At 44.8% G+C, this 27,870-nt stretch overlaps 1 protein-coding gene and 1 long non-coding RNA gene across 2 annotated transcripts; one reads left to right on the forward strand and one right to left on the reverse strand.

The window, feature by feature from the left end:
• The first annotated feature begins 795 nt into the window (after positions 1-795).
• On the forward strand, positions 796-14,099 carry LOC110144417 (uncharacterized). Its single transcript, XR_002315883.2, has 5 exons — positions 796-2,156; positions 2,667-2,876; positions 3,783-3,923; positions 4,200-4,289; positions 7,469-14,099. It is a non-coding gene; the product is annotated as an uncharacterized lncRNA (long non-coding RNA).
• A 1,649-nt stretch (positions 14,100-15,748) lies between these two features.
• ZNF12 (zinc finger protein 12) lies at positions 15,749-27,228 on the reverse strand. The gene is made up of 5 exons (XM_020904368.2): positions 26,750-27,228; positions 25,708-25,772; positions 22,107-22,233; positions 21,518-21,613; positions 15,749-19,361 (listed from the first exon to the last, which is right to left on the reverse strand). Exons 2-5 carry the CDS (start codon positions 25,720-25,722, stop codon positions 17,509-17,511), a joined length of 2,091 nt encoding a protein of 696 aa, XP_020760027.2. The 5' UTR covers positions 25,723-25,772; positions 26,750-27,228; the 3' UTR covers positions 15,749-17,508.
• Positions 27,229-27,870: the final 642 nt, after the last annotated feature.

Here is a 27,870-nt window from a genome sequence, read left to right on the forward strand (position 1 = left end):
GCATGCATTTGTATTTACCTTCGATTTTCGTGTATTGCGTCTTAAAATTTGCCCCCTCCCTTCTTTTTCATTCATGTTTTTGAAAATTGCTTGGCTGGGCCAATTTAACTGTTTCATCTGTGTTGTTAAATCTCTCCCTCGCTGGCTGGCGGCTGCGAGGAAGCCCCTCATCTCCAGGTGCGGCTGAAGGGTGACGCAGAGGCGTTGGGGCGGGGGCGACGCAGGGTGCGGTGAGAGGGGGCGGGGCAGGTGACGGGGGTGAGGGGAGGCGGGGGTGAAGGGAGGCGGGGGTGAGGGGAGGCGGGGGTGAGAGGGGGCGGGGCAGGTGACAGGGGTGAGGGGAGGCGGGGGTGAGGGGAAGCGGTGCTGGTGACGCGCCAGTGAGGGGAATGTTGAGGGGGCGCGGGGAGGGCCGGGCCCGGCCCACATGGGCGGAGCCTCCCGAGGGCCTCCGGCTCGCGGCGTCGGGCTCTGTGTGCAGCCGCGCGTCGGTTCCGGGCGGGGCGTACTTGTGGTCTCCGTCTTGTGCCCGTGCTGTCGCGCGTTGAGGTTGGCTCCATGGTGAGTGCGGGCGGCTGGAGGCCGCGAGAAGGGGCGCAGGGCGGGGGCAGAGGCACTGCCGCCTGGGCCGCGTCCTTGACTCGGGAGACCCCCTGAGGGCCGCGTTCGGGGAAGAGGCCGCGCCGGCTACGGCGTCTCCATCCTCCTAACCGCCGAGGCGGCCCGAGCGCGGCCCAGAGGCCGGAGCGACTGACTCCCGGCCGACCCCCGCATCCCGGAGAGGTGAGACGAGCTCCGACGCTGCCCGGCGTGGAGCCTTCGCGGCCCGCGTCTTTCAGGCCCAAATACGGATCCGTGTGAGTGAGGGGGATCCAGACTGGAGGCGGTGGTGGTTTGAATGCCGGGTTTCCCTTGTTGCTTAGTCGCTAAGTCATACCCGACTCTAGGACCCCACGAACTGCAGCACGCCAGGCGATTTCCCTAGTTGCCTTAGATTTGTGGCCTATTAGCTCTCGCTGCGCTGTCTGGCGCAGCTGTCCGGGGCCGGGGGGCACTCCAGCCGCGGCCGGCCCGCAGTTGTGGAGGCGCGCCCGGAGTCTCCGGTCGCTGTGTGTTCTGAGAGAGGCAGGCCCCGAGGTAGCTTCCCGCTGAAGTGAATCAGTCTCCTAGGCTCTGTTGGAACAAGGCATCTCTACCGAGGCCAGAAGGAGGGGGCTCCGGGAACCTCACCGGGAAAACCCCCCTGCCTTCCACCCTCGGACCCGAACCCCATCTAAGCTCCAGGAAAGCAACAGCAGAAACCCAGAAAAGGAGCGTGTCGCTCAGAGGAAGAGAGAAGGGAACTGGGGATAGGGACGGAAGGCATGAGAAATGTGGCCGGTGTGGTGGGATGCTGGGCGATTCTCCCCACCCGTCATTCTGCACTACTCCTTTCCAGAAGCTCGTCAGCTTTGCAACCATGTCCGGCATCTGGAGTTGTGTTTTTCTGTTGTTCCTGTTCTTAGAAAAGTTGTTGCTTTTCTGTTGTTAGTACTCTCAATCAAGAGTAGCAGTAGTTCCCGGAGGGTTTGCCAGGATTGTGTGTTTTTGTCTCATTTGACAGAAGGAAAAAAAAAAACTTGAAGGGGCATTGACTAGTGAAGAATCAGTAAGAGGCACATGGAAGTCCTGGCTTGTGCTTTCCACACAATCACACAGAAACGTGTTTCCTTAAAAAAAAAAAAAATCCTTCTGAGTAACAGCAAGTTAAAAAAACAGTTAAAAACAAAACCCCCCCACAAAACACCCAAGTTCAAGGCCCCTGTCCCTTTTTTCAAAACTATGAGGATTCGCAGACTCAAGGGGTTAATATCTTAGCAGTAAAACAGTTACACAAAACAGCCTGTAGGTGTTCTCGCCTGCAGTATCAGTTTTAAGGAAGGCACCATACTTTGAGACACTATCACCTGCTTACTAATTCTGCCCCAGGTGTTTCTGTGCTAGTGGGCAGGGCGGTAAGGGGGGAGTGACTCAGGGGCAGCTGTTAGCCTCCTCTCCTCCTCCAGGATCACAGTCACCCAGGAGCTCTCATCATCCTGCTGCCTCTTCCTCTTCCAGGAATGCCTCCCCAGGTTTGGACAGTCTTCCAAGAACAACAGAAAATGAGCAAATGCCAGGTGAAGTGTTTCTCCTCTCTGTTCCCTATTTTGTTTTCCAGTGGATTTCTTGGTGTTATATTAGTGTGTTCATACATTAAGATGGACTAGTAAAAACAGGTAAAAAGCTACCAGAATGGGGTTCATCTTGTCCTTCCTGCTCCTCACCTCATCCTGGGTGGCATCTAGGCTATACTGCCTTTAAGATGTCATCATTTCTTTCCTTTTTTAAAATATTTTTTAATATTTTATTCATGCATTTATTTTTGGCTGTGCTGGGTCTTTGTTGCTGCACAGGCTTTTTCTTTAGTTGTGGCAAGTGGGAGCTACTCTGCTCGAGGTGTGCAGGCTTCTCATTATGGTGGCTTCTCTTGTTTCAGAGCGTGGGCTCTAGGGCACGTGGGTTCAATAGTTGCAGCTTCTGGGCTCTAGAGCATAGACTCAGTAGTGGTGGTGCATGGGCTCAGCTGCTCCATGGCACGTGGGATCCTCCCAGATCAGGGATCAAACCTGTGTCCTCTGCATTGGCAGGTGGACTGTCCACCACTGAGCACCAGGGAAGCTCCCTGTTGCTGTCTAATGTAAACGTTATGGATGCGACAGAGATTGCGTGTGTGTCTTCACTGGCTCCTCACTCTCTTCAGTGGCCACACCTCCCACCTGTGGAGGCACAAGATACCCCGGTGCTTTCTTCTCCGCTGGGAAGAAGACAGTAGATTGGTTACATTTAATGAAAGAAAGGTAAGTTAAGCTTATCATTATTGTGTGGATTAAGAGAATGTATATATTACTCTAATGCTAGGAAAGAAGGCAAAAGGAGAAGGGGGCGGCAGAGGATGAGATGGTTAGATAGCATCACCAATTCAATGGACATGAATTTGAGCAAATTACGGGAGATAGTGGAGGACAGAGGAGGCTGGTGGGCTACAGACCATGGGGTGACAGAGTCAGATATGACTTAGTGACTGAACAACAACAGAAATATATTACTTATTAAAAATAAATTGGGGGTGCTCAAAACGTGACACTCAGGGTGGTGATGAAGTATTTTGGAGAACACTCAATTCCAGGGATGAGTCCAGAATTACTGCACAGTGTGTTCCCAAACACCTTTGCAGCTTTTCATCTTCTCAGGGCCCTGCCCTGTTCCCATTTCTGTCATACTGCTGTGCGTTTTTCATGCCTCTTTGACTCTGTATATGCAGTGGTACCACATTAATAAAGGTCTGCCATTCAGTGAAGCCTGGCCGGACAACACAAAATAGAGTCATATTTTCTACATTATGTAACACTGATTTTTAGCATAGCTCTAATAATACCTTACTACAGGAAGAGTATTCGTAGATATAATTTGTCTGCTTTAAGCTCCTTGAGGGCCAGACAAAAAGGACTGATTTAACTCAGCAGTCTTGGCAAGCTGGGACAATTTCAGATGCATGGTAGGAACTTCAGAGTTTTTGTGGGAATTAATAAGTTAATACACCATCTGGATTTTCCTGTCACAATACCACTTCAGTCTATAAAGTAAACCACACAACAGTGTGTAGATTGGCAGCCTGTATAATATTTATGCTAAACTTAAACATGTTAAGAATTATTTTGCATATCTTTCATGTCACTCAGTACTGATGTCTTTGGTTTAAATAGAAGTGTGCTGGCCAAGGACCCATGTCATTCAAGGACATGACTGTGGACTTCACCCGGGATGAGTGGTGACAACTGACCAGTATCAGAGGACCCTATACTGGGATGTGATGCTGGAGAACTATAGCCACCTGGTCTCTGTGGGTGAGAAGTCTTCTCTGTGTAATGCCTCACTATTTTTCTTTCATTAGCTGCCGAAACTTATGAGCCCTTGGTGAAGCTTTATGATACTAGTGTGTTCATCTTATGGGTCAGAAGTGTTTGCTTGGGCACAGAAAGCTTTCTGTTGTCACCTTCCAAAAGAAAGGTTCAAATGGGCACCTTTATCACATGACTCCTGAACCTGCACCTTCCTCATCCTTCAGGGGCTCTGATGTCCAAGAAGCTTGTCAGAAGTCTTACCCCATGTCTTACTCACAGGGTACTGCATTGCCAAACCAGAGGTGATCATCAAGCTGGAGCAAGGAGAAGAGCTGTGGCCATTAGAATTCCCAGGCTAGAGTGGTCCAGGTGAGTTAACCATTATCAGGTTGGGAAAAAAGAAGCCACTGGAAATGTGGAGCAGGCAGAATGGTTCAGAAGCTGGGAACTTTGACCTCTGTGTCAGTAATACTCTTCAGGGGCCTCAGACCTTTAAAAGTAACTGAATGGCAAGCCAGCCTGCCTCAGGTAACCCGAACTGCACTTCTTTCCACCACTCTTAAAACACCAATGCTTTCCTTTCCTGCCTGACTTTTAAGGAAGGTGACCATTCTTGTTCCCAGCATTGACCGCCTGCCTGCCTCTTCTTAGACCTTTGTTCTTGGTTTCTCCTTCTCTAATATTCATTTCCCTCCATTTTCATGGACTATTTTCTTTTCAGTTCCTGCACCTGCCCCGGCATTCATTTATTCATTCTGCCAATATTCCTATCCTGTGCCACCCATGCTCTTGGAGTTGAAGATACACTGATAAACCAGCACTTTCCCTGAGCTCCTGGAGCTTACACACTTTTCTCAAATAGAAATTTAAACAAGGCATTTTACATTATTCTACTTAATTTCTCTTTACTTCCACTAGGATGTAAACTTCATGGGAACAGGGTCTTTTTTCTTTCATGTCTGTTTCCACTATCTCATACAGTGCATTCAGCATTTAATAAAAGTTTGTCAAATAATAAATTCCTACCATTCATAAGAAAAAGTCCAACAACCCAAGAGAGAAGTGAACAAAAGACATACATGGAAAGGAGACACAAATGGGAAAAAACACAAATGACAGATAAGAATATCTACAACTTCATTGGTAATCAGAAAGAGAAAAAGTATGACAGTGAAATAGCATTTGCCGAAAATTATGATATTGTTATTAAGATGTTTAAGCAAACAGTTCTGATCATTCGATCACTCTGTCTCCTGGGAAGTTTGTTAACAACTAGGCTTCCAATGTCTCTTCCCTTTAATGCTTCCTCAGTACTCATCTGTTACTCAGAGTTAAGCTTTTTGCTTTACCCAGTGACTGAAAAATTCCACCCCCTCTATCTCAGCCTTATCTGCCCTCTACGCTGCATTTTACCTGAGGTGTTACAGTTCTTTGTCAGTATGGAAGAGTCTAACCCTGAAATCTTTTCTTCCAAAATGTAAATCTCACATTCCTTGTTTCCACTTAGATTCTAACACTTTTCTTCTCCTGTATCTGACGACCACAAAAAGCACACGTAGTACTGATCTCTCCCTAGTTTCTCTTACTTTTTAATTTTCTTTTGAAAACTGTCTTCTCTACCTTTTATTCTTACCTTCCAGTGACCTCACTCAAAACTAGAACCTTATTCTCTGAGGCCTTATTTCATTCCTAATTGTAAGTATATATTTTAAAATCTAAAGCATCTGTTTTGTCTTGTTGTTGGCCTTATATAGACCTAGGACTGCCCTCTATTACTTAAGACTCCTCTTCTTAAACACTTCAAGCCATATTCATCCTTTTTTGTTGATGTTGCCCAGACACTTACAGTTAAGTTCCATTTGATCTACCTCCTACATACTGCTCATACGTATGTCTTACCCACACCTGCACCTGTTTTTGAGGTTTGCCTTTCCAGACCCTGAAGAAAGAGTTTAGGACTGTGCGTGGTGTGTAGTTAACACTTCTGTGTTTTACACTAGTTGATGTTTGAGCTCAGGTTCACACCTGTTTTGAAGTGCTTTGTACTCTCTCCCCTCTTAGAATTCACATTTCAGTTAGCGGCTGAGCCACAAGGACTCAGACCTCACCATGCACTGGAGAGCTTGTGGGGCCTCTTTTTTTTTAATTTTTTTACTTTTCTTTCGTTTGATGGGTAATACATAACAGATATGCTCATCTATTAATACTCATAGGTTTGACCGACTGTTCAGAAAGCATTTCCTAAGTACATAGGCCTACATCACTTACTTGCAAATTCTGATTCATAACGCATATATATTGACACTGACCTATGACAGTTTATCCTCCATGTTTTGAATAAAAATTTCCAGATAATTCTGGGGCCAGGGAGGGATAATTTAGGAGGTTGGGATTAATATACACACAGGACTGTATGTAAAATAGATAACCAACAAGGACCTACTATATAGTACAGGGATCTCTGCTCAATACTCTGTAAAAACCTATATGGAGAAAGACTCTGAAAAAGAATAGGTATGTGTTTATGTATAGCTGAATCACTTTGTTATCTGCCTGAAACTGATGCCACATTGCAAGTCAACTATACTGCAGTATGAAATAAAAATTCTAAAATTTCCAGGTAATTCTGATACTATTTAAGAGCTGCCAACTATATATCTACTCAGGGGGACTCAAAGGCAAGTAGAGATACAATGAAACCTGCTAGGAGCATAGGATGTAGTTGGGAGAGAGGAACAAAATCATATGATATATATTGAGTTATCAAGTACTATTGGATAAAGTTAGTCCTTTCCATAGTGTGTTAATAAAATATAGGCAGTAACTACTTCAGTGTTGGAGAAAATGGGGTTTAAGAGGCATTATTTGAAATAAGTATGTGAGAAAAGGAGGGGGCAGAGACAGAAGCAGAGGAGGAGGGAAAGGGAGATACATTTCCTGGAGGACTAATAAATTTTTGTGGAAGCAAAGCTGAAAAGCAGACTGCTGAGTGTAAAAACCTGTCAGACTGTGACTTGTAATTAATTGGGAGTGAATATTTTTAAAACTGTTTTGTCATGTATTTTTGTAAGGATATCTTGAACAAGTACTATGTCTTATTTTCCCATTGGCTTATAGGTAAGTGGGCTGTATCTGAATACATACAATGTTTTATCCCATACCTAAGATTTCCTCTGCTATGTTTTCTGACATCCATGTACACTCATATTCCTTGTTCTACTTCCTATTCATGGTTTTTGTTGGGGTAATCACCCAGTTATCTGTGTGTTTCCCTCAGCTTTACTTTCTTCTTTTAAGTTCTGATGGTCTTCTTTTTAAAACAGCAAATCTATGTGTGTTCATTATAGTTTTATGCTCCCTTTTCCAATATAGCAGATGTTATCTATTTTTCCTTTTTCTGATCAAAAGATAAAATATATGCTCAGGATTTCATCCTAGGAGCTTGGGACTAAAAAGTGAGAATCACTGATGTAATAAATTATATTTACATAAGAAATGTGTTAGGTTTTTTCAAATACACCTAACTTTTCTCATTTATGACCTTATAGACAAAGGCCATTAAGTCGGGTCCGGCTCTTTGTAACCCCACCGACTGTAGCCTGCCAGGCTCCTCTGTCCATGGGATTCTCCAGGCAAGAATTCTGGAGTAGATTGCTATAACCTTCTCCAAAGGATCTTCCCAACCCAGGGATTGAACCCTAATCTCCTGCATTGCAGGCAGATTCTTTACCATTTGAGCTACAGGGAAGTGCTAAATCTCATCCCACCATCCCTGGGTGGACAGAATGATCTCTGTTCGCTTCCAAGGCAAACCATCCAATATCACATTAATCGAAGTCTATGCCCCAACCAATAATGCTGAAGAAGCTGAAGTTGAACGGTTCTATGAAGACCTACAAGCCCTTTCAGAACCAACCAAAAAAAGATGTCCTTTTCATTATAGGGGACTGGAATGCAAAAGTAGGAAGTCAAGAGATACCTGGAATAACAGGCAAATTTGGCTTTAGAATACAGAATGAAGCAGGGCAAAGGCTAACAGAATTTTGTGAAGAGAACGCATTGGTCGTAGCAAACACCCTCTTCCAACAATACAAGAGAAGACTACACATCACCAGATGGTGAATACCAAAATCAGACTGATTATATTCTTAGCAGCCAAAGATGAAGAAGATCTATATAGTCAGCAAAGACAAGACCGGGAGCTGACTGTGGCTCAGGTCACGAACTCCTTATTGCCAAATTCAGACTTAAATTGAAAAAGTAGGGAAAACCACTAGCCCATTCAGGTATGACCTAAATCAAATCCCTTATGATTATACAGTGGAAGTGACAAATAGATTCAAGGGATTAGATCTGATAGACAAGAGTGCCTGATGAACTATGGATGGAGGTTCATGACATTGTACAGGAGGCAGGGATCAAGATCATCCCCGAGAAAAAGAAATGCAAAAAATGCAAAATGAGGCGGCCTTACAAATAGCTGAGAAAAGAAGAGAAGCAAAAGGCAAAGGAGAAAAGGGAAGATATACCTGTTTGAATGCAGAGTTCCAAAGAATAGCAAGGAAAGGTAAGAAAGCCTTCCTCAGTGATCAATGCAAAGAAATGAGGAAAAAATAGAACAGAAAAGACTAGAGGTCTCTTCAAGAAAATCAGAGATATCAAGGGAACATCTCATGCAAAAATGGACACAATAAAAGACAGAAATGGTATGGACCTAAAAGAAACAGAAGATGTTAAGAGGCGGCAAGAATACACAGAAGAACTATACAAAAAAGATCTTCATGACCCAGATAACCACAGTGGTGTGATCATTCATCTAGAGTGAGACATCCTGGAATGCGAAGTGGGCCTTAGGAAGCATCACTATGAAAAAGCTAGTGGAGGGGATGGAATTCCAGTTGGGCTATTTCACATCCTAAAAGATGATGCTGTGAAGGTGCTGCACATAATATGCCAGCAAATTTGGAAAACTCAGCAGTGGCCACAGGACTGGGAAAGGTCAGTTTTCATTCCAATCCCAAAGAAAGGCAATGACAAAGAATGTTCAAATGATCACACAACTGCACTCATCTCACACGCTAGCAAAGTAATGCTCAAAATGCTGCAAGCCAGGTGTCAACAATATGTGAACTGTGAACTTCCAGATGTTCAAGCTGGATTTAGAAAAGGCAGAGGAACCAGAGATCAAATTGCCAACATCCATTGGATTATCAAAAAAGCAAGAAAGTTCCAGAAAAACATCTGTTTTATTGAGTACACCAAAGCCTTTGACTGTGTGGATCACAACAAACTGGAAAATTCTTAAAGAGATGGGAATACTAGACCACCTGACCTGCCTCCTGAGAAATCTGTATGCAGGTCAAGAAGCAACAGTTAGAACTGGACATAGAACAACAGACTGGTTCCAAATCGGGAAAGGAGTACGTCAAGGCTGTATATTGTCACCCTGCTTATTTAACTTGTATGCAGAGTACATCATGTGAAATGCTGGGGTGGATGAAGCACAAGCTGGAATCAAGATTGCCTGGAGAAATACCAATAACCTCATATATGTAGATGACACCACCCTTATGGCAGAAAGCAAAGAAGAACTAAAGAGCCTCTTGATGAAAGTGAAAGAGGAGAATGAACAAGTTGGCTTAAAACTCAATATTCAGAAAACTAAGATCATGGCATCTGGTCCCATCACTTCATGGCAAATAGATGGGAAAACAGTGTGAGACTTTAATTTTTTGGGTTCCAAAATCACTGCAGATGGTGACTGCAGCCATGAAATTAAAAGACACTTGCTCCTTGGAAGAAAAGCTATGACCAACCTAGACAGCATATCAAATTAAAGCAGAGACATTTCTTTGTCAACAAAAGTCCATCTAGTCAAAGCTATGGTTTTTTCAGTAGTCATGTATGGATGTGAGAGTTGGACTATTAAAAAAGCTTGAATGCCAAAGAATTGATGCTTTTGAACTGTGGTGTTGGAGAAGACTCTTGAGAGTCCCTTGGACTGCAAGGAGATCCATCCAATCAATCCTAAAGGAAATCAGTCCTGAATATTCATTGGAAGGACTAATGCTGAAGCTGAAGCTCCCATCCTTTGGCCACCTGATGCGAAAAACTGACTCATTTGAAAAGACCATGATGCTGGGAAAGATTGAGGGCAGGAGGAGAAGGGAACAAAGAGCATGAGGTGGTTGGATGGTTCTATGGACACGAGTTTGAGTAACCTCTGGGAGTTGGTGATGGACAGGGAAGCCTGGCATGATAAAAATGTTTCAGATAAGAACTCTGATGAAATTAATACATGTTGGAAGTTGCTTCTTGATAATAATTAAGAGGATACTCAGCCTGGTAAGCAATCTGACAACCATAACCAAGATGGGAGACCCCCGAGTCATAATGAGGACCTTTGTGGGCAACAGAAGATTCAGCTTTTGGGACCACCTGTGGAAGGTCATGAATGCAGAGTAGCCACCTCCAGTGAGACAGTCACCGTCCCACCACAGAAAACTCAAACAGAAGAGAGGACCAAGGATTATGAGGAACAGGGAGGGGCAAGACACTAGTGACAAGTCAGCTCTCAAAATCCAGCAGGAAATGCACATGGGAGAATCACTCTGAAGTTAATGCGCATGAGACATCAACCCTCTTTCAACATCAGGAAATTAATGTAAAGAAAACCCACGAATTTCTTGGAAATTTGAGAATAATTTCAGCAAGAAGTCCCATCTTACTTAACCTCATAAAACTCAAAGAGAGAAAATATTTGAATGTAGTCACTGCAAGAAATCTTTTTACCAGGAGTCCCACCTCACTGAACATCAGAAAACACACACAAGAAGAGGAGCCATGTGACAATAATAAATGTGGGAAAAGCTTCCAGAAAGCACAAAACACCATCCAGCAAAGAACTGATGTAAGAAAGAAAACCTGTGAATGTGACAAAGCCCCTGGGAAGTCAGCCATTACCAAGCAGCAAAAGAAGCTCTATGTATGTGATGAGTGCAAGAAATCCTTCCATCAGATCTCAGCCCTAAAACTGAGCCAGAGTACTCACACATGAGAGGAGCCCTACCAGTGTAAGGACTGTGGGAAGTCCTACACAAAAATCAAACTTCAACTATCACCAGAGCATTCCCACAGGGGAGAAAACATGAGTGTAAGGATTGTGGGAAATCTTTCTGTGTGAAATCAAATCTAACTAAACTTCAGAAGATGCTTACAGGGGAGAAACCTTTCAAATGCAATGACATGGGAAAACTTACTCACAGAGGTCACAATTTGCTGATCACCAGAGAACACACACAGGGGAGAAGCCCTGCAAATGTGATGAATGTGGAAAATCCTTCTGTTCGATGTAAGTCAGCATTGCACCTCCACCAGAGGTGAAGAAGAAACCAGAGAACAGAAGAAACCACAGAAGAAACCCTATAAATGTACTGAATATGGGACATCCTTCTGCTCTAAGTCAGCCCTAATTATTCATCAAGTCTCTCATACAGCAAAGTAACCCTATGACTAATGAATGTGGAAAAACCTTCTGTGTGAAGTCTAATCTCATTAAACATCATAAAATTCACTCAGGGTTGAAACCATATGAATGTAACGAGTGTGGCAAATCCTTCTCTATGAATTTGACTCCCACTGTCCATCAAAGAACTCATACTGGGGAGAGACCCCATGGGTGCAGTGAATGTGAGAACTCCTTCTACAAAAAGTCAGACCTCACAAAACATCAGAAAACACACAGGGGAGAAGCCACACAAATGTAATGAATGTGGGAAAGCCTTCTGTATGAAGTCAACCCTCATTATACACCAGCGGACTCACACTGGGGAGAAATCCTTTAAATGCAATGAATGCGAGAAGTCATTCTATGTGAAGTTGCTTCTTAATATTCATCAGAGAAATCACACAGGAAAGAAATCCCATGTGTGTAAAGTATGTGGGAAAGCCTTTTCTATGAAGTCAAGTCAGAAGAGAAATACTTCGAATGTAATAAATGTGGGAAGTCAACCCTCAGCACCAGAGCATACATACGGGAGAAACCTTAAAAATGTAAAGAATGGTAGTAAAACCTTCTTTCATAAGTCACACCACACTTAACATCAGTGACCACCACAGGAAGAAACCTTATCAATGTAAACAGTGTGGGAAAAATTTTCTCCCGAAATCACATCTCATTGAACATCAGGGCACACTGGAGAGAAACCCCATGGGTGTAGTAAATGTGTAAAATTTTTCTGTTTTAAGTCAGCCCTAACCATGAGGGCTCACACAGAAGAGAAGGCTTATAAATGTAGTGAATGTGAGAAACCTTTCTGCATGAAATCATTACTTCACTGTGCATCAGAGAACTCACATAGGGAAGAACCCCTTCAAATGTAATGAATGTGGGCAAAGGTTTTATGTGAAGTCAGACCTCATCAATCATCAGAGAATCCACACAGGGGAGAAGCCCTATGAATGTAAGAGATGCGGGAAGTCCTTCTGTATGAAGTCAACCCTCAGAGTACACCAGCAAACACCACAGGGGAGAAGCCTTATGAATATAACAAACATGGGAAATCCTTCTGCAAGAAGTCAACTCTAAATATGAAGTGATTCACACACAAGATATATCCTGAATGGCAGCAGATGTGAAAAATCCTCCTGTGTAGAGTCATAATGTGTCATACCTTTGTGAATTCATGGGAGAAAACTTGAGCTTATGTACAGCAGAGAACACATTAGGAGAGAGGCTCTCCAAGAATGTTATTTGTGGAGATGGGGTGGAAGCAAGGTTTCTTTGATTTTACCTTTTTATGAATTTTTGAACTTTGAACAAATGAGTGATTTACATATTCAAAAGTAAAAATAGAAGATTCTGAAATTGAAATCAACTTAATATCAAATTGGCAACTTGACCACACAAAAGTAATTCTTTGAAGAAACTTTGCACTTCATGTTATGATCATACATCCTTAATGGAAAGTGTTTAAGGACAAAAATGCCAGCCAAAAATTATAAAATCACTCATCAGTTTTCTTCCTGATAATATTGCTGTTTATTTGAATCTATTTTGTGTACATTGTAGGAGAAAGCTAAAATAAATTATAAAAGTTACTAGGAATCAAAACTTCCAGTTTAAGAGATAACCATAGAAATCAAGGAATTCATATGACCTCCCTATGATGATAAATATGCATTGAAAAATATTATTCATTTTTAAAAATTACATATTTCATAGCTCTATCCACTAAGTAACACCCCCCAGAGTGGTGAGCAAAGTCAGTTCCCAACACTGGCCCCTACAAGGAACCAGGACTCCTTGGAGAAAGAGCTGAGTCTAGGTCACACCCAGTGTGTGCAAGGTGAGCCTGGGCCTCCTTGGTCAAAACTGAAGGAAGCACTCAACAATGGGAATGTGTCAGAGGTCAAATATGAGTCAAACATGAGGCAATGTGATGGCACTCCCCTAGTTCTGCAGGCTGGCTCTGTTGGGTACGACTTTAGTGCTTGACCATGCTGGTTCCACTCTGCCTTAGTCTTCACTTCCAGCTTACACAGAGTTGCTAGGTGAGTGCATAGAGACTTTACGTATCTTTTCTGAGTCACGTCCCATCCTGTGCACATACAGTGTGCACACGCAAGCTTTTAAAAAGCTCTCATCCCCACACACGAGTAAGTTTTCCAACCTCTTCCTTCCCCAGCTTCTCAGTATGTCTGCTGCTCACTTTGACTGTTCTCCTGCCCCAGGTTGCTGCCCCCCGTACTTGTGCCTTTAAATGCCTTTGGCACCAGCCCTCTGGGAAGACTGCTCTGAGCCCAGGAAACAAAGGGAAGCCCTGTTCCCATCTTACAGACTGGTCAATAGGTGAGATGCACAGCCCAGTTCTATGGGAATAAAGTCTGATTCTTGCCTGCCCCAGCAGCCTGTACCTGGGGCACCAGTTGTCACCCACTGGCTGCTGACCTGAGGTGTAGGGGGATGTTGGCTGGGCAGCTCTGCCAGAAAAGGCACAGGTGTCATTTAGGCAACTGAGCCATAAAATTCTGGTTAAAACTGAACAGAATAAAACATTATTGAGGATTGTAAGTGTGGGTCTTTAATTTTCCTGTGTTAATGTCTTCAGTATTTTTGGAGGAGTCCTGAGCACAATGTTAACTGTACTACTCAGCTCAAAATATAGGTTATCAATGTTGGTTTCTGTGTGGACCCCATTCTTTCTTCATGCCAAACCCCAGTTCCATCCCTTCCCCCACAGGCTCTCACTGATAAAAGGCAGGACCTTTAGCACTCACCATTGTAACTTCTGTAATGGTGTAACTTTAATTGATATAAGCATTGTTTACTTGTATGAAATTTCATTCCATCCATTTTTTCCATTCATATCTAGAAGTGCTAATTTGATGTGCTACATGCAAGTACAACACACACTTCTGACTGCTAGACACCACCCCGATGCATGATCCACCTTTTACCCACCTCTTCTAGTGATGGTACCTAAGATACCTCAAAATCTTGCTGTGGTGAAACTCCCTGTGTACACATTTTCTTGTGTATAGAACTTCTCAGGGGTTTATAAACAGGGGGACTACTGCATGATAGAGCATTAAACTTAAAAGGTATGTCCAGGTCAGTATCATTTTACACACTTCTGCAGGATACAAACATTACCAGTCACCAGGATAGAAACATTACCAGTCACTGCAGTGGAATAAAGAAGAGAGTGTCACTCCATGGCCTCGGAATATTGCTCTGGAGGCCTGTTTGAGAGGCCAACCAATGAACCACCATCTCAGTAACACTAGGATGACTGGGGCCAGAGGGAGGGGGTGAGAACCTTGGAGAATCTCTCACCTGTAGGTGCCAGGAGGGGTCAACCCCTGGCTTAGCCCCTGGAAATCCACTGGGAGTTCCTAATCTGCTCACGTTCCACAGGACGAAGTCACTGTGCATATAAAGAGGAAGCATTTGCGCTCTGCCCCAATTCCACATTCACTCCTTGCTGCTGGATGGGTCAGTGGGCCATCTCCCGTGGTGCCTTCTTTCATGAATGCAGGTCTTGGCAGGAATAGTTAAAAACTTTTAAAATATTGCATTCCATCCATCAAATACAAGACAAACCATTATTTTAAGTACCTCCAAGGAAGAAAAAACACCAGTTAAATTAGAATGTATTACACTATTTCAGAGATGTAATAGTATGAAAACACTGGTGTCTGTGAAACAACAGAGAAATTCCACAACCATTATTACTGAAGAGGCAGTTGAGGGCCACATACACATGTATAGGGCCCTTTGGTGTCAGGCACTTTGTAACAGAAAAAGAATGTGGTAAATCATTTATAAGCTTTCCAAATATTTTACTTAAAATGTATACTGGGTACTTAAGTTACTTCCCATTAGTGTGGGAAACCTTCAACAAGTATACTATGAATATATAGTTCCTACATAAAACTATACACTGTACTAGAATCTTAGTACCTGTTATATAGCAGACTCAAGATCATCTAGACAAATCTGATGGAAAAGTGATGAGCAACAAAAATGGGAGCCATGAGTGACAGAAACACATGAGAAACATAGCATCTCATCTCTGCAGAAAGGGGTGGATGACTCAAATAATACAGGCTATCAGGCTAATCACTGGAAAAGAAACAAAAGTGAGTCCTTACCTTAGCCATATATCATCAACAGCACGGTAGCAATGATCCATGGATAACATAAATTAACCTAAATCAAAATTTATGTCATGCATTATGGAAAGAAAGATACACCTGACATCATATCAGGCTCCAAAAGTTCTTAGGTCAGTAATGTAAAAATTGAGGAAAACATACACATTGAATTGTTTCAAGTTTTCTAATACTCAAATATTTGAGTGTAATATTTACACCAAAATTTACAGAAAATAAGATCTTCTCTGTATCAACACCTCAAAAAAAGTGATTTGCCTAAAGCCCACTTCTCAATTGCATAACTCCTACAAGCTCTGTATCTTTCGTTATCACTAGAAGTAACCTAAATCAATCTACAATTCAGTTTTTCACAAAAGAAACAGTCCAGAGATAGAGTGGCTACACAGCTGGCTGGTTCAGTGGCTCAAGAGCATCATCCAGGTCCCAGGTTCTTCCCGTCTTTCTGTTCTGCCATGCACAAATTATAACCGTTGTTGAAAGACACAGCCAGGCAAGGAAACGTTGAACAGGATCCCACTTCACCTGGCATGATTCCTTGAAGCTTTGAAGAAACCTTTTCCAGAAATAACCTGCTCAAGATATTTCCTTTACCTGTCTAGAATGGGGTCCTCCGAATACTCTAAACCAATTACTGGTGATGAGAAAGGGATTATCATTATTTGTTGAAACTAATCAGGATTTATCCCCTGTTCTGTCAAGAGGAATAGATACCCAGACTCAGACAGCCAAAAACAAGGAATGAGTGACTAGGTTGGTCACTCAGCGACACCAGCTACAACCCGTACAAACCTGCTCTCAATCCATTCAGGAAGGAACAAACTATGGTGCTTAAGAACACCACTGTATCAAATAAAAATACAGTTAATTTCTAGGTTACATAGTACATGTGCTCTGCACACTTACAAAGGCATCTAAATAAAAAACAGTAAGTGAAAAAAATAGACTAAAATGAGACTATTTTAAGTACATTTTTTAAACCATACTTATCGCAATGAGTCCTACAGCTGTCCCTTACTGCAGAGACTTGTGGCATTAACCATTTTAAATTATCTATGCAATTTTCTATTTTATGCACAGATTTTTATCTTGCTGATTCAGATACAGTTAAAACACTATTAAAAACATTGGCTTCCTTATGGAAGACTTAATTCATTAACAATGATAAAATCCATTTATAAATGCCAGGGAAGAGCACAAAGAGAAGTATACTTCATATCTTTCAAATATTAGTTCATTATCTATATGTATTTAGATGCTAGCATAGTGGTGCTATTTAAAATACCTTAGAAATTATTCTAATAAGGATACAATGCCTTTTCAAACATGATTCAAGCCGAACATACAACCCCTGTAATGCAGCATCCTAAAAAACAAACAGAAACACCCAAACACCCTCAAGAGCATGAGTCCTGCACCCTCAGGATCCACTCATGTGTGAGCTTAATGTTGCCATGCTGCCATCTTAATTAGCTACCCAACGATTTTACAGTTTCTATGTACATAAGGAGCATGTTTATTCAAAACGTCCATCCTCTCTGGTTTCTTTCTTTTTTTTTTACAAAAGCTTGACATTTTATCAGAAACATAAATTTTAGTTTCATAATTTCCAGCAGAATGTTTTCCACGTTCCTTGAAAGATATCCCCTTGGTCTGAATTCCCTGATATGTAAAAGTTTGAATTCATAGTGAAACTATGTCCAATTTAAATACTGATAGATTTTTACTCCTGTCAGCATGTCATGTGGCCTAGTTATAGCTGTGGTTTCTAACCTGCAAACTTTCAGGTTCCAGGTCTGACAAATACTCACAGGTTTGTCCACACCCACCTGTGTGAACTCTCCAACTCGGGATGGTAGGAGTTCCTTACTCATTATATGGAGAGGGTTCTGTGACATTATGAGATCTGACTTCAGAGAAGCCTTCCCACATCAAGTACATTCATGTTCCCTCTCCTGTGAATTCTCTGATGGCTGTTGAAGGCTGATTTGTGGTAGAATTTTTTCCCACATTCAGTACATTCATATGGCTTCTCTCCTGAGTGAGTTCTGTAATGTACAGTGAGGTATGACATCCGAGAGAAGGCTTTTCCACATTCATTACATTCAAAAGGTTTCTCTCCTGAATGAATTCGATGATGTATAGTGAGATATGACATCTGAGAGAAGAATTTGCCACACTCATAGCACTCATAGGCTTTCTCTCCTGTGTGTGTCCTCTGGTGCCTGTTAAGGGCTGAATTCTGGCAGAAGGTTTTCCCACATTCATTACATTCGTAAGGCTTCTCTCCTGAATGAATTCTGTGATGTATTGTGAGGTATGACATCTGTGAGAAGAACTTCCCACATATGTAACATTCATAGGGCTTCTCTCCTTTATGTATCCTCCGGTGTCTACAAAGGGCGGAATTCTGGTAGAAGGTCTTCCCACATTCGTTACATTCGTAGGGCTTCACTCCTGAGTGAGTTCTGTGATGTATCGTGAGGTACGACAGCTGGGAGAATAACTTTCCACACTCATTGCACTCATAGGGCTTCTCTCCTGTGTGGACTCTCTGGTGTCTCATGAGGGCTGAGTTCAGGTAGAAGGTTTTCCCACACTCGTTACATTCATAGGGCTTCTCTCCTGAATGAGTTCTGTAGTGCACAGTGAGATATGACAGCCGAGAGAAGAACTTCCCACACTCGTTACACTCGTAGGGCTTCTCTCCCGTGTGTGTCCTCTGGTGTGTGGTGAGGGTCGACTTGCGGCAGAAGCACTTCCCACACTCGTTGCACTTGTAGAGTTTCACGCCTGTGTGAATTTTCTGGTGGTCATTAAGGGCTGACTTCTGGGAGAAGGTTTTTCCACAGTCATGACAAACGTAGGGTCTCTCTCCCGAATGTGTTCTCTGGTGCTGTGTGAGGTGTGTCTTCTGGCAAAAGGCTTTTCCACAGTAGCTACATTCATAGGGCTTCTCTCCTGAGTGAGTTCTCTGGTGTTGAATGAGGTGTAACTTCTGATAGAAGGTTTTCCCACATTCGGTACATTCATAGGGCTTCTCCCCTGTGTGTGTTCGCTGATGGACAGTGAGGGTGCCCTTCTGGCAGAAGGATTTCCCACACTGATTACATTCATAAGGTTTCTCTCCTGTGTGAGTCCTCTGGTGGATAATAAACTTGGACTTTTTACAGAAGGATTTCCCACATGCGTTGCACTCATAGGGTTTCATTTCCAAATGAGTTGTTGGGTGCACACTGAGGTTTGACATTTGGAGAAAGGCTATTTCAGATTCATTCCACTTGTAGGGCTTCTCCTCTATGTGGTTAGCAAACACTGCATCCTTCTGAAAGGCTTTCTGGCATTCGATATATTCAAAGGGTTTCTCCAAAATGTGAATGTTCTGATAAATACTTTCTCCATTTAGAGCATAAGCCTCCCCATTTTGGTTGAATTCATAAGGTTTATCTCCGAGATGAGTTTTTTCAAGCTTCACATGGAGAAGTGATCTCCCACAAGCACTACATTCATCAGGTTTCATTCTTGCATAGCTGCCATCACTACTAATATATTCTGAAATAGACTTTAAACTCTTTTCACATGAGTCACACTGATAGGATATTTTTCTTGAAGGAACAGGGCTTGTTTCCACATTGCAAGTCTTACCAAGACCATTACCTCTCCCTTCAGGCAGGGTTTTGTTGTTAATGGATTCAGTTTGCCTTGAATGTTTGTCTTCATTTTCCTGGCTTCCCTCCATCAGATCATGAACTTTCCAGACTTCTTCTAAAAAGAGGCAAGATTAACCAATTTTTATGCAACTTCCTGGGTAAGAAACGACATGTGACTTGTACACAACCATTTCATTGTGGCACAGGTGCTAGCTTCTTGGACAGGTGAAAACCATTCCAAGTGTGTTTTTCCCCCTTATTATTTTGGTTTGAAATAAACATGCACATGCATACACACAAGCTCCACAATCTCCAGTGGTGAAGAAAGCTGATAAAAACAAGTGGTAAAGAATCCACCTGCAGTGCAGGAGATACAGGTCTGATTCCTGGGTCAGGAAGATCCCCCGGAGAAGGAAATGGCAACCCACTCCAGTACGCTTACCTGGGAAATCCCATGGACAGAGGAGCCTGGCAGGCTGCAGTCCATGGGGTTGCAAAGAGTCAGACATGACTGAGTACATGCACACATTGATATTTCAAAATTTTGTTCAAAACTGGGTACAGAAGGTAAAATAAAAACATGGAATAATGATCTGAAGACAGAGGATGCTGGATAAATGCCTGATTTTTAGATATGAAAGGGCTCAGAGCAAACAGGTCAACTGACGGGGCAGCAATGAGCTTAGCTGCTGCACAAGGACCAGGAGGACTCGGTGCACAAGAGGCAAGTCTCCACTTCACACCAAGTCCCCTCATGTTGTGTGGAGACACAGAGCACAGTCTAAGGTGCCACCACCTACATTGAGATGGTCTGGTACCAACTATGCCCCAGCTTATATTCCATTGCAAGTCTCTGCTCCTGTTGTTTTACTAAATTTGCCTGACTTCCAGCCTTTGATCTACTCAAAATCAATCTTTCCTGAGGCAAAAACCTGAGAAAAGATAGGTTTCCTCAGAATCTATCAAAACTTGAGGAGGGTGGGTGGAGAAGCTCAAGCAAAAAACACAGTCAACAGACTTCTTGATCAGACCTTGATTTTTTTTCTAAAGCATCACCCTGAGATGGAGTCAAAGTCGAGGGAAGGAAGAGACTGGTATGATGATTACAGCTGAAAGGGGTTTTACAGCTTTAAGGAGGGGTTGAATACTTGAGTTCAGACTTAAAGAATGTGTAATCTGGACAAATAACCCATATCTCAGTGACACAGAAGAGACTTTAGAAGTGTGGACCAAATGAAGTTTAGCCAGAGTTTCAGGAAACAATACAAAATTAAAATTTCCGGGCAACAAAGGAATAAAATTGTATGATTCTGAAAGGAAGAGGAATTTAAACTGCCTTTAAGAATCAACAGGGAATGGCTGTAGGCTCATCCTGTGAGAGGAGTGATAAGATGGATTCAAAAGTCAGGGGAACACATCTTGCAAATCCAATGAGAATGTAGGAGCGCCTCCAGCTCTCTCAGGAAACACCGAACCAGGAACTGGTAGACACAGCAGCATGAGACACATAAAAGCCTTAAATATCCGAGATGGGAGGACCTTCTGAAGAACTTGGGGAATAAACCACCAGAGGGTGAGGCAGACCCTTCAGGGATGTTTCTGGAGGGGGCAGGGTGGGGGTGGTAAATGAATCAGGACTCATTTCTCTGTCTCCTACTTGACTGAACACCTGCTTAGACAAGACATGATTCAAGGTACTGCCGACAGAACAGAAAGTAAGAGACAAGATGAAAGTGAGCATCTGATGGAATAGGGAGACCCTGTAATGCTATCACCAAACTCCAGCAGGAATGACCAGTGCCTGTGATCAGGACAGCAGAGGTGAACTAAGTTCACTGGTTTATGCACAAGATGGGGGTGTGAACTCTGACCTCAAAGAAAGAGAAGTGAGACGTGAAGCCAGGGACAGAAACAAGCCTGAGGCATTTCATGGGAAAGAAAAAAGAAGGAAACTAATGAGAACACGGAGAGTCAGGAGTTATTCTCTAATGACAGACAATATATATGCCTGCCAACAAAATGCCATAAGAAGTTGTGGGTTTTAAGAGGAGGAAGGAAGCGAGCAGGTTTTGGTTCACAGCAGAAGCCAGAGTGGGAAGCTCTACCAACACAAACTGCTGTGGGAAAGGAAAAAGCCTTAGGGAGTGAGATTCGAGTTGCCAGAGTTCAAGAACAACCCTCAGTCACTTCTCAGGTTTGGCACTATTAAAAAGCTCCAGGGAAAAACACTCCTCAGTGACCACCCTCCTTACTGCCAACCCCCTCACACACCTGGGCGACTGTGAAGCAGGAATTCTCCTTCCACCACCCACGGCTCTTCTCCTTGCTCCAATTTGGTGATGACTTCCGGTTTGATGATGTGACACCCTGTTAACAGATACAAGAGAGAACTTGAACTTGGCTGCTGGGCTTCCAGATTTGCCATGTAAGCAAAAGGCTGCCTTACAAGCTACAGGACGGAAGTGCCATTAGTGCTGTACCAGAATCAGAACCTACCTGGATAGAGACCACATGGCCTACCTGGTACCCCAGATGATTCCAGCTGTTCCATCAAGTTTAAAGTGCGTGTGTCTGTGTGTGTATATGCTCGGTCAGCTGACTCTAGGCAACCCCATGGACTGCAGACTGCCAGGTTCCTCTGTCCATGGGACTTTCCAAGCAAGAATACTGCAGTGGGTTTCCATTTCCTACTCCAGGGGATCTTCCCAACCCAATTCAGTTTTGTAAGATTGAACCTGAATCTCTTACATCTCCTGCATTGGCAGGTGGATTCTTTTACCACTGTGCTGCCTGGGAAGCCCACAAGTTCAACGTTAAAATCATTAAGTTAGAGGGAAATCTAGTTTCTCTCTCTCCTCACCCACAGAGATGAGGTGGCTGTAGTTCTCCAGCATCACATCCCTGTAGGTCGTCTTCTGCTCAGGGTCTAGGTGCTGCCACTCTTCCTGCGTGAAGTCCACGGCCACGTCCCTGAATGACACTGACCCCTGTAACGGCACCATAGTGGGGACTGGGTGACATGGAGCAGATACACGGGGACAGAGCTTACCAAGCTCACTGGTCAAACGTACACTGTGTACCTTTTCTATGTTATGGGCCTTATGGAAGGAAAGTAAATATTAAACACTGCCATGAGTTTGCTCAATGTACAGGAAAAAAAGAAAATACAGCCTTACACTGTGAGCCAGAACAGTCCTGAGGACAAGACCAGCAGACAGTGCCTGTGCCCTCAAGGAGCACAGGCCTGAGGGCAGTGTGAAAACCCAAGAGGCACTGCACTCCTTCATTCTGCTCCCAGAGCATTAATGACGTTGGCTGGTTCTCCTCTGTCCTCTCCTGCCGCTCCTTCCCTGGTCCTCCTCTCCTCTGAGTCATCCTCAAGGCATCACAGGGCCCTGGGGCTCGGTTCTTTTCTTGTACCCTTTGCTCTGATGGTGATCCCATCTTGCCTCATGGCTTTAATAACCTGTGCTGTGCCGTGCTGCATTTAGTCACTCAGTCGTGTCCAACTCTTTGCGACCCCATGAACTGTAGACTCCCAGGTTCCTCTGTCCATGGGGATTCTCCAGGCATGAATAACCTTCTACATTTCAACATTTCCCAATGTGTATCACCAGCCCAAGCTTCTCTTCTGTTCCTGCCCTGAGCTCCTCCTACAGCTCACAGAAGGAACCGAGCTGTAGTATTCACCACAGTTACCAAGGCGATGAGCAAGCCAGGCAGCACATCCCAGTTCCGTATTTCACTACAGAGATAAGCCTGCCTCGACCTGACCCCAGCCTGCTCCCCAAACTACTGGAAATAGCTTGGTTCATCCCACCCTAATGCCTAGCCAGGGACTTGGAATCCCTTCATCCCCCAATACCTTCCAGGGAAGGAGCTCACTTACTCCTGATGAGGGGCACAGAGCGCACAACAGAACCGGAAACTGCCACACCCAGACCTGTGAGTGCGGATCTTCTGAGTAAATTCACAAACACTCACACTCACACAGTCATTACAGCCTGTTTCCTCCTGTACCGTCACCTCTAGAATAGAGACAATAATGGTGCCTGTCACATGATACAGATCAGTACCAAACAGGTTCTTTCATGGAAAGCACTTAACACAGTTCTTTGGACATAACATGCTTTTCAATACCTGCTATTACTGTTGTTTATCTACTGTGTATCTCATCACTCTGCAAATCAGAATGAATCAGAAAACACAGAAGTAAACTTAAATAACTAAACGTAATGGGTCTGTTAAATTTATGCAATTGACCAGAAAAGATTACAAAACAGTGCCAGTGTGTTAAAACCAATAAGGTTCAGGTGCTCTCAACAGACGGAGAAGGCAACAGCAACCCACTCTAGTATTCTTGCCTGGAGAATCCCAGGGATGGTGGAGCCTGGTGGGCTGCCGTCTATGGGGTCGCACAGAGTTGGACACGACTGACGCGACTTAGCAGCAGCAGGAGCTCTCAACAGAACATGGAGACTGGAGTGTTTAGGAGGAGGTTAAGGAAACGACCTCGTCACGCTCAGGGCCTATCAGAGAAAACGATGAACTCCTGATGTTGACTGAAAATCAAAGTTCTTCACGTGGAACAATCGAAGAGGCAGGATGGCCCCTGGCCCCTGGCCCCGGGCTCCACATGCAGAGGTGACGGGGCCCCGACTTTGCTGGTCTGCCGAGGCTGAAGGTGCTCCGCTCTCGACGGGACACGCCAGTAGAAGCAGGCACTGCCCAAGGCAGACAGAGGCCTGTGCAGCACTGCCCTGGTCTCGCCTGGAGAAGCCTGTCTCAGAGAGCAAGCCCATACTCCATCCAGACATCACCAGACATACCTGTGTCCGCCCCCTGAGAACTGGGGGGTCCACACGTTCACACATTAAAAGTCTTAACCAAGTGCGAGAGAGTGGCTGACGCAGTGCCCAGAACCAGAAAGAGAAAGTAAGAACCAGAAAAGAAGACCAATGAATTCCTCCCACCTCCTTGAAAGAAGTTGTACTTCAGTACTGACCAAGGAGGGTGCTCTTATCCACTTGCGTTGATAAGACTAGGAATCCTGTGATTTTGAGAAGTTTTTGAGACATTTTTTTAAATGAATACTATTCAGCCTCTCAAAATGAAAAAAATTAAAGAATTATATGCTATTGCTGGAAAATCAAGTAAAAAGACAAAAAAAAAACTTGGAAAACAATGCTCACTAACATGACTCCAACTGGAAACATTTATAAATACTTAAGGCTACTCTGTTAGTCAATAAGAGAAGCAAAACAAATCAGTACTGAGACAGGAAGATGGACTGTGGACAAGAACAGGCCCTTCATATAAAAAGAGAAGCACACCAGTCTGAAAAGACCACATACCGTACAATCCCAACTACGTGACATTCTGTAAAAGACAAAAATACATTGACAGTAATAAGATGAGCAGCTGTTGGGGGCTGGGGGCAGAGGGAGAGACAAACAGGAGGTGCCCAGGATTGTTTCTGGCAGCAAAGCAGTCGTATACTGTACTTCATTGGTGGCTGCAGGCCATTCACTACACATTTGTCAAGACCTGAACACACAGAGTGACCCCTAATATAAACTATGGACTCCAGGTGATAATAAGGTATCAACAATTCAGAGGATGCACCACACAAGTGTGAGATGATAACATCGGAGGAAACCAAGGGGGACAGTTATAGGGAACTCTACTGTCAGCTCAATTTCCCCACAAACCTAAAACTGTTCTAAAAAGTCTATTAATTAAAAAGAAGAAACAGCTTCTAAACCTATTGAATGTTCTCAACCTCACTCATGACTAAGAAAAAACCCAAGGGTATGGACGTGCACTACTAACGGGCCCAGGACCAGCAGCAGTGGGAACTCACTGAGGCCTCCCCCTTGCCTGTCTGCCATCCAGCTGGAGCCTCAAGTCCCACTGACTTGATTCCCCCACCCACCCCCAACCACATATCATATCAAGAAAACCTTTAACACTCAGGGATAAAAGTGTTTGGGAAGGACAATGTAAGGCAAGCAATAGATGGTGTTTGTAATTTTTTGCAATGAATGTCAAGAACTTGAGGCTTGTTCTGTGGCTTTAAGAACTCTGGAGGATCCTGGGATCTACACATAGAACTTGCCAGAAACACTTGGTGCTGACCTGCTCTCTATGCTTTGTCTAACCCTATCTTTCACCTATTCCTACTTTTCCATTTTAAATTCCAAGCTATTGGGCCTCCTAAAATGTTATTACAAATCAGTGAAAGTGTTAGCCATTCTTTGGAGTCAATCCACGCTTCTCTATTCATGGAATTCTCCAGGCAAGAATACTGGAGTGGGTTGCCATTCCTTCTCCAGGGGATCTTCTTGACCCAAGGACTGAACCCGGGTCTCCTACATTGCAGGCAGATTCGTTACAATCTGAGCCATGAGGTAAGCCTACAAAGCAGAGTAGGGAGTAAATAAGTAAACAGCAAAACTCACCAGAGATTGATTCATTTTCCGCTGCTCTTGGAACAACCTGCAGCACTGTGAAAGCCGAGGCGGACCTGAAGGAGGAAATGCAGGTAGTGAAGCAACCCAGGAAGAGCTAGTGTGAACAAGCCCTGCCCAGCACTTCACTAGACACTTGTGGGAAACCCGCCCTTTCACTTTCCAGTAGGGCTTGGAAGAACAAAGACTGAGTACCCACTCACAGGCCTATAACTCCCACGTGATTACGGTACTGCGGGGAAAATACTTTTTCATCAGTGGATGAACATCGAATCCTATTAAAATAAACTTCCATCATTAAATATAAAATAATAAAAATAAACAGTTACAGTTTTCTTACTAACTCTGTTAAGATCAGAAAATCCAGAGGATGCTCTGAGTAACGCGATACACTCAGGCGCGGCTCAGCCTTTCAATTATTTGTACAAACTTAATCGCAATGCTCAAATAAGAACTCTTATTAAGAAACTGACAAAGCACTTGCCCTAGGAGTCTGATCTTGCTAACGATCCCATCTGCAGACCCAGTGACTGGGACAAGTCACCTCCCTTCTCAGGCCCAATCACCTCCTCCCTCAACTGAGGCAGCAGGACAGGCGCCTCGAAGACTCATCCCGCACTAACTACCCGGTGCCAGTCCACCCGGCAGAACCCGCGGAGGAGGGGGGCGTGGCGTGTCAGCGAAGGCTTAGATTACAGAACCAAGTGCTGATGAGTCTTGAGAGACACGTGCAGGATCGCAACAAGGCGAGAGGAAGAGGAGGAGGAGCCTCGGGGATGGAAGGAGGGGTGGACGCAGCACGTCCGGGCCAAGCCTGGACCCCCACTGCCCCAAGACACCCAGAACTCACAAGCCCCGGGGGAGGCCAATCGGAGCAGCCGGTCCTGCCCTCCAGCCCGGCCCCTCAACCCCCGCAAAGCGGTCAAACCTTCCCAGTCGCTCTCTCGTGGGGTCCGGAGCGGGCTCCCCAAGCCCTGCTCTCCGAGGGGCGCAAGATCAACAGCCGCCTGGAGGCCACAGACGCACCACCTACCTCGTCGGGACTCGCTGACTGGCCCCGGGCTCCCCAGGCTACGTCCGGGAGCTGCTCCTCAGGCGCGCTGCTCTCGCCGAGTCCCTCCTCTCCGCCACCAGAGGCCGCTGGGCCCGAGGAGCCAGCTCTGGGCCTACGGGACAAACTCCCTTCAGGCCAACGTCGTTCCCGAGGCTTCACCGTCTCATGTGCTGCAGACGGTCCGGACAGGGCCCCGCCGCTCCTTAGCCGTCGCCGCCGCCCTCCCGACCTCTCCGACCCAGCCCAAGGGCTCCGGGGTCTCGGCTCCAACCTCCGCCCGGCCCGCGAGAACCCTCGCGTGCACAGCCCCCGTCCGCTGGATGCCGGCCCTGCCGGACGGCGTTCCAGCCCCGCAGGCCCCGGAATCCCCGCCCGCCGGAGGCCAAAGCCTGGGAACTAGGGCAAGCGGTGACCGGGCCAGCGACAGGAAGCGACAGCGCCGGTGCGCGTGCGCGAACACGCACACAGACCGCGGAGTCCCAACGCAGGGGGACGCCGGAAGTCCGGGCACCGGGGCCCGCCTCCGGGACCCGGACAAATAGCAAGACTCTGTTTCCCAGAAGTCTCCGCGCCGTGAAGTTAGGGAACCTCTGAAATGTCTCCACCTCCTCTGGAGGTGAAGCAATGTTGTGCTGAGAGGATGGACCCTCTGAACCAGGGAATCAACATCCCATTTGTCTTCACTCTTGTAAGGGATCAAGGAAAGATATGACCTCAGGTGGGGTCCTGTGTGATTGCCTCTTGGATCCCTGGTCCTTTCCTTGCCCAGAGGTATTTTAGGTTAGATCTGAGGATCTCCGACGAACCAGAGGAGAAGGAGTTTATCCTGTTTGGTGGTGGTGGTGGTTTAGTGGCTAAGTCGTGTCCCACTCTTGCGACCCCATGGGCAGTGCAGCCTGCTCCACTGTCCATGGGATTCTTCAGGCAAGAATACTGGAGTGGGTTGCCATTTCTTTAACCGAAATACTAACAGTTCAGTTCAGTCGCTCAGTCCTGTCTGACTCTTTGCCACCCCACGGACTGCAGCATGCCAGACTTCCCTGTCCATCACCAACTCCCGGAGATTGCTCAAACTCAGGTCCATCGAGTCGGTGATGCCA

The sequence above is a fragment of the Odocoileus virginianus genome, chromosome 33 (genome assembly GCF_023699985.2).
Source record: "Odocoileus virginianus isolate 20LAN1187 ecotype Illinois chromosome 33, Ovbor_1.2, whole genome shotgun sequence".
Classification (NCBI taxonomy): domain Eukaryota; kingdom Metazoa; phylum Chordata; class Mammalia; order Artiodactyla; family Cervidae; genus Odocoileus; species Odocoileus virginianus.

Bases quoted from the DNA above. Each gene is read 5' to 3' on its own strand.
- ZNF12 (XM_020904368.2), bottom strand. The intron at 21,614-22,106 runs GTGAGGAGAGAG...ATCTGTTAACAG, and splicing joins CAGCCACCTCATCTCTGTGG to GGTGTCACATCATCAAACCG. The intron at 19,362-21,517 runs GTGTGTGAGGGG...GCCTCTTTTTAG, and splicing joins CCTGCTTCACAGTCGCCCAG to AAGAAGTCTGGAAAGTTCAT.